The 6596-nt window shown below is 41.0% G+C and overlaps 1 protein-coding gene across 3 annotated transcripts in view; it reads left to right on the top strand.

The window, feature by feature from the left end:
• Window positions 1–6596, top strand: part of quob (quattro b) — a 28805-nt gene extending 22209 nt beyond the window's left edge. For 2 of the 3 annotated variants that reach the window (XM_080301372.1, XM_026168444.2), the window contains 9 exons: window positions 1896–1985; window positions 2748–2972; window positions 3606–3776; window positions 4338–4515; window positions 4682–4798; window positions 4866–5120; window positions 5600–5838; window positions 6044–6101; window positions 6252–6596. In XM_080301372.1, coding sequence (XP_080157498.1) covers window positions 1896–1985; window positions 2748–2972; window positions 3606–3776; window positions 4338–4515; window positions 4682–4798; window positions 4866–5120; window positions 5600–5838; window positions 6044–6082 — 1314 coding nt within the window. In that variant the 3' untranslated portion in view covers window positions 6083–6101; window positions 6252–6596. Of the gene's footprint in view, window positions 1–1895; window positions 1986–2747; window positions 2973–3605; window positions 3777–4337; window positions 4516–4681; window positions 4799–4865; window positions 5121–5599; window positions 5863–6043; window positions 6102–6251 lie in introns of all 3 variants that reach the window. The other variant, XR_013909052.1, reaches the window with a different exon arrangement.

Below are 6596 nucleotides of genomic sequence, written 5' to 3'. Positions count from 1 at the left end.
AACGCATATTCACTGAGCGCTCAACACAGACAGCATCTTCAGAAGAAAAGTTGATAAAAATAAATTTAAAAATGTGTATTGTTCATACATATGCGTACCAGACCGAGAGCACTGTATCGAACGGTTCACTATCGATAGGATTATTGTTGCACCCCTAATATATATATACACTCAACAAAAATATAAACGCAACACCTTTGTTACTGCTCCCATTCCCCATGGGATGGACGTAGAGACCTAAAATTCATTCCAGATACACAATATAACCATCCCTCCCAAACAGTGGTCACAAATCAGTCCAAATGTGTGGTAGTGGGCACATCTGCTATATTGAGATAATCCATCCCACCTCACAGGTGTGCCACATCAGGATGCTGATCTGACATCATGAGTAGTGCACAGGTGTACCTCAGACTGCCCACAACAAAAGGCCACCCTGGAATGTGCAGTTTTTTGCGCTATTGGGGGTCTGGGGACCCAGAACCGGTCAGTATCTGGTGTGACCACCATTTGCCTCATGCAGTGCAACACATCGTCGCATGGAGTCTATCAGATTGTCAATTGTGGCCTGTGGAATGTTGGTCCACTCCACTTCAATGGCTGTGCGAGGTTGTTGGATATTCGTGGGAACTGGTACACGCTGTCGTATACGCCGGTCAAGCACATCCCGAACATGCTCAATGGGTGACATGTCCGGTGAGTATGCTGGCCATGCAAGAACTGGGACATTCTCAGCTGCCAACTGCCCTGAACAATGTGAACCATGATTCATCCGTGAAGCGCACACCTCTCCAACGTGCCAGACGCCATCAAATGTGAGCATTTGCCCACACAAGTCTGTTACGGTGACGAGCTGGAGTCAGGTCAAGACCCCGATGAGGACGACGGGCATGCAGTTGAGCGTCCCTGAGACGGTTTCTGACAGTTTGTGCAGAAATTGTTTGGTTGTGCAAACCAATTGTTCCAGCAGCTGTCTGGGTGGCTGGTCTCAGACGATCTTGGAGGTGAACCTGCTGGATGTGGAGGTCCTGGGCTGGTGTGGTTACACGAGGTCTGCGGTTGTGAGGCCAGTTGGATGTGCTGCCATATTCTCTGAAACGCCTGTGGAGACGGCTTATGGTTGAGAAATGAACATTCAATGCACGGGCGACACATCTGGTTGACATTCCTGCTGTCAGCACGCCAATTGCACGCTCCCTCATTGCTTGTGGCATCTGTGGCATTTTGCTGTGAGACAAAACTGCACATTCCAGGGTGGCCTTTTGTTGTGGGCAGTCTGAGGTACACCTGTGCACTACTCATGATGTCAGATCAGCATCCTGATGTGGCACACCTGTGAGGTGGGATGGATTATCTCAATATAGCAGATGTGCCCACTACCACACATTTGGACTGATTTGTGACCACTGTTTGGGAGGGATGGTTATATTGTGTATCTGGAATGAATTTTAGGTCTCTACGTCCATCCCGTGGGGAATGGGAGCAGTAACAAAGGTGTTGCGTTTATATTTTTGTTGAGTGTGTATATATATATATATATATATATATATATATATATATATATATATATATATATATATATATATATATGTATATATATATATGTATGTATGTATACACACTGTTTCTTGAATCATTAAATCATTAGTTTTTCCATGAAACAATCGGTTTAAGTTTTGGCAGCTGTTTAATGTTTAGTACTACCTCACGGTTTTCAAACACCAAGTAATTTCCCGATTGATGTGTAATAAAATTGCTTTCAAATGTGTCCTGACTTTATGCCAGTGTCTTTAGCTTCCAAGAATTTACTGGAATTATGGTACACTGCTTGGGATGTAGTGACATACTTCCACACAGAGTCCCGACTAATCATCTGCATTTATTTTCCATTTTAGAGAGAAAGCTTTGCTTTGTATGCCCTTTACAGCAAGAACAAGCCCCAGTCTGACAGTCTCCTGATCAATCACGGGCAGGCTTTTTTCAAGGTGAGATCACAAATGTGGACCTTCTCTCCAGGATGCCACAGATATGTAGTCACTATATAGGATGCTATCAAAAAACGCTGTTGTTTCAGGAATAAAAACATCTCTTTGTATACCTCTGAACCTCTCTAGTGCTATTTTCTTTTTTGCATTTTATTTATTTTTTGTATTTATTTTTTGGTTTTTTTGTTAAATTGCCCAGTAGATGCCTCATTCTGACCACTTGCAGTCGTGCATGTGTGATTAGAGCAGAAGACGTGTCAAAACGTAGACCCTTCAAGTCTTGTTTTGGAGAAGAGATGACAAATCTGTCCTCTAAGGCAATGCTGAAATTCCAAATACATTGCAATATTGTATTGTATTGTATTGCTAGTGGACTGAATGGGACTTGCAAGAAGTGATGTAATCAGGAGCGCTGGATGCAATTCAGAGGTACACATGTAGTCATATTTAAATTAGTTAAGGTGTTGACTGCACCTCATTAAAAGTTTGTAGAGTGATATAGTTATTACAAATCCTGTAATAAGGATTTTATGAGAATTCCTTTAATAGCTATGTTGGTGGAGAAACTGACTGACTGAAGCTGACAGATTTTGCCATTATAAAAGGCATTTATTCAAAAAATGTTCTTCTAATCTCACTCATCCAATGTCCCATCACACACACGCATGATTTTAACCATGTCATACACCTTTTTTAGCCTGTACAGATATTCACCAGACCTTTTATAACAATACTGCTTTGTTTCCTCTTTTCTCATACCAGCAAAAGCAGCTGAAGCTGGGGGATAAAATGGACTTATGGTCATACCTGTTGAAGCCTGTGCAGCGCATTAGTAAGTACAGTTTGCTGCTGCAGGACATGATGAGGGAGTGCGATCCGGGACAAATCAGAGAGATAGCTGAGCTAAAGGCAGCCCTTGAGGTCATCCACTTCCAGCTTCGTCATGGCAACAACTTGCTGGCCATGGACGCCATCCACCACTGTGATGTAAGAAGGACTCTGGTAGCGTTAGCTTTAGTTCTGTGTAATTTGATTATCATGATTAGAAGATGTGAAGTTTTTAAGTGTTATATGCATATTACAAAATATAGTATGAATGTACACTGGTTTGTCATGCTGTTGTGCAACATCTATGGAGTTTAAGCAGCAAAGTAGGGAAACAGGTACAGGCAGGTCAATATAAATACTCAGAAACATTCATCATTTCTTGGTTTTGTGCAATAGCACTGCTAAGACAGAACATGCATAGGAGAGGCTAGGATATGATTAACAAGGAGAATTCATTAGCCTCATTCATAGGAATCCAAAGTGAGGTGGTGTGTGTGTGGTGGTCTGGAGCTCCATTATCTGAGAGCCCAGACAGAGGGGGTGAAGATTCACAGGAATTTTGTGGGTTATTTTGTTAACTTGATGACCTCTCTCCTGTCAAAAGTAGTTAAAAGGTTCAGTATCTTGCTTTGCTGCTTAAATTTATTTGATTTTTTCTTTAACTGAATTTAGAAGGTTGATAATTATTCAAAGGATCGTACATTTAAAATGTAGTTTTTTGCATTTTTGATGGGTACAGCACTGCAAATGACCCTACTGAGCCACACTTAATAACTCTTTTGTGTACTACAGGTTAATCTAAAGGAGCAAGGGCAGCTGATTCGTCAGGATGAGTTTTTGGTAACTTTTAGGAAGAAGAAATGTTTCCGTCACATTTTCCTTTTTCAAGAACTCATCCTCTTTAGCAAGACAAGGAAGACTGACATTGGAAATGACACATACATCTACAAACAGTCATTCAAGGTACACGTACTGCGCAAAACAGAATTTTTTTGTGATTCATCACAGCAAATGAAAGTTCATTCAAGAAACTTCCCCTTTATAACAAGTCACTATAAAATTACTTGTTGCAAAGTGCAAATGACTGTTATAGTGACAGATTTTCCATTTGGTGTCATAACTTAGGACAATTTCCTCTTTGCATACATGAAGGGGAAGACTCACAACGCACACAAACCAGCTTGGCCTTTACCGGAACCTTTATCCAATGTGACACATAATATAGAACTATACTCAGTAGTGTATATCAAAAACAATTACCAGTCACAATATTTTGACGAAGTTTTTCTGAATAATTCAATAATATGTGTTAATATACCCATAAACCTTGAGCTGCAACTTATTTTACTGCAACTCACTATTTTAACACAGCTCAGCTCTTTATTTTAAGTCCTGTCTGGCACACTGATACTCCTCAAGAGGACTTGGATATTTGCCTGTGGTTTTACAAATGTACCAAAGTGCTTGCTGTATTTACAAAAACCTATAATCTAACACAAACACATTATCTTTCTCTGTATTCAGACCTCTGACATAGGAATGACACAAAACACCGGTGACACCGGTTTGTGTTTTGAGATCTGGTTCAGAAAGAGGAAAAGTCAGGACACATACACTCTGCAAGCAGCCAGCCGTGAAGTGAAGGAGGCTTGGGCCAGGGACCTGGAACGGATACTCTGGGAACAGGCTATACACAACAGAGGTACGGCACCTACATATAAACACACACCAATTACTACATTTGGAGGATTCATTTCATAAAAGAAAAACAAAAAACAAAACCCAGCGCAGCATATCTAGCTGCACAATTAGTCAATGAATGTACCATTTGAAAATTACACAAATGGTTTCACATGTTATCTTTTTAGAGGTTCGTTTGCAGGAGAGAGTGTTTCTGGGTATTGGAAACAAGCCTTTTATGGACATTCAGCCCAGTGAGGCAGCCATCAATGATCGAGCCATTGACTATGTACTGATGGGGAGAGGTGAGTATTTGATGTTTTTAAATAAATTTGTGACTTCTCAGACCCTTACACGGTTTCTTGTTGTCAGAAAACAGAGGCCTGTTCTCTGTGGGATCATGTGCATCACGGGACGAGCTTCCAGGAGGGCGGCCAAAGTCTGCTGGTTCAAGGAGCAGCTCTTCTTCCTCCTCGTCCTCTGGACGGGGCTCCCTCTCCCCCGTGGGGTACTTGTGTGGACCAAAGCAGAAGGTGATTGCAGGGGTCCTTGGACGATATGCATCACCCCCAGGAGCCCTGGAGGAGGACGATCTTGACCAAGAGAGTGGAAGTCAGCATTTATTGTGTGAGTGAAACCTTGATCAGAGTAAAAAGTATGTGATACATTTTTATTACACAAAGTCAAATGACCAGTCAAATGAAGAGGGTATTTCTCAATGAACCAGAAGGAAAGTATATACTTTGATGTACCCCAAAACTTCCTATTGTTATGAGAGTGTTTCTGATGACCCCTGAACAGGTTTACAGTATCAGGGTATTGTGTTTCAAGCCTCAGAGAATTTCCTCTACAAGCTATGGGGCCAACGGTCAGAGATCAGGGCAGATTTCTTTTCAAGAGAGCCAAAGGTATTTCAATAGCAAAGCTAATTCCTAAAAAGCTGTTTGGCCCTCAGCTGTCGGCTATATTTAGGAACTTTCTCTCACCACTATGTAGTAGCGGGAGAAGTTTGTCCCGTGACATAATTGATGGCAGACTTTGATCATTCCTCAGTTCAACCAATCATGCACGTACAATTTTAACAAAGAAACTTTTCTTTGTTTCAGTGGACAGCTCAGAGTCGTCAGGCGAGAGCGTAAGCGGCTTCAGCAGTTCCAGTCACAGCTACCACTCTGCTATCGGAGGAGAGGTGGAGGACGTAATCACTGTTAAGGAGTCAGTGATTGCTCAGCCAACTGAGGCTTCCAGCATTCTTGCAGGAACCACAAAAAAAACCCAACCACCAGTTCCACCCAAACCCAAGCACAAACCAAAAGATCACAGCAAGAATCTGCCCTGCAGCAAGGTGCAGTACGGATCTGAGTAAAAGGTCATTTGGTTAAAACCAACCTGGTCATAAATCACTCACAGATGTATTCACCACTGAGTGAAGTCACTCTCATTTCTGCTTGTAAGCTGCTTTGTAGCTTACATGTGTGGTTTTGAATGTCAGTAATGAATCTTCTATTGTGACCAGTCTTAAATATTCCTTTTTAATTATTATCTCTCAGGTACAAAGCACCGCTTTTGGAAAGTCCACTGATGTTTGAGAGCTAAGATATATATAAGGTATAGTAAAAGTAATGCAGTTTTACATCACCTATATCTTTTAATGTTGCATAAAACACTAATGAAAGGGAGGCACGTGAATAATCCACTGTTCTATTGTGAGAAGCAGTTATTTTTACATTTCTTCTTCATTTCTTCATTTTTCTGCAGATGTCTAAGCAGCCTGCGAGTCTGTGCCCACAACCAAAGGAGACATCACTTTATTCCAGCTGTTACTGTAATGTTATACAACTCTGTAAATAAAGCTTCTTTTGATGTCACCACTAAAACCGTAGGTCAAGAAATCATCTGTGTGTTGTATTCTCACTATAAATGGTGATAAATGTCAGTTTGAAATACCTGACGTGGCTTTTTTTGCACTATATATTAGGTTAGTTTTATATCTTAAGCTGCAGTCTCTGTGTCTATGTGTATTTGCTATTCATAATACATTGTGAGATTACTGTGTACTCTGAAATGTGGATTTTATCATTGTTAAATAAAAACACAACATAA

The sequence above is a fragment of the Astatotilapia calliptera genome, chromosome 5 (assembly GCF_964374335.1).
Source record: "Astatotilapia calliptera chromosome 5, fAstCal68.1, whole genome shotgun sequence".
Taxonomy (NCBI): domain Eukaryota; kingdom Metazoa; phylum Chordata; class Actinopteri; order Cichliformes; family Cichlidae; genus Astatotilapia; species Astatotilapia calliptera.
The sequence above is the reverse complement of the archived record's forward strand: the minus strand, read 5'-3'. Positions and strand labels throughout refer to the sequence as shown.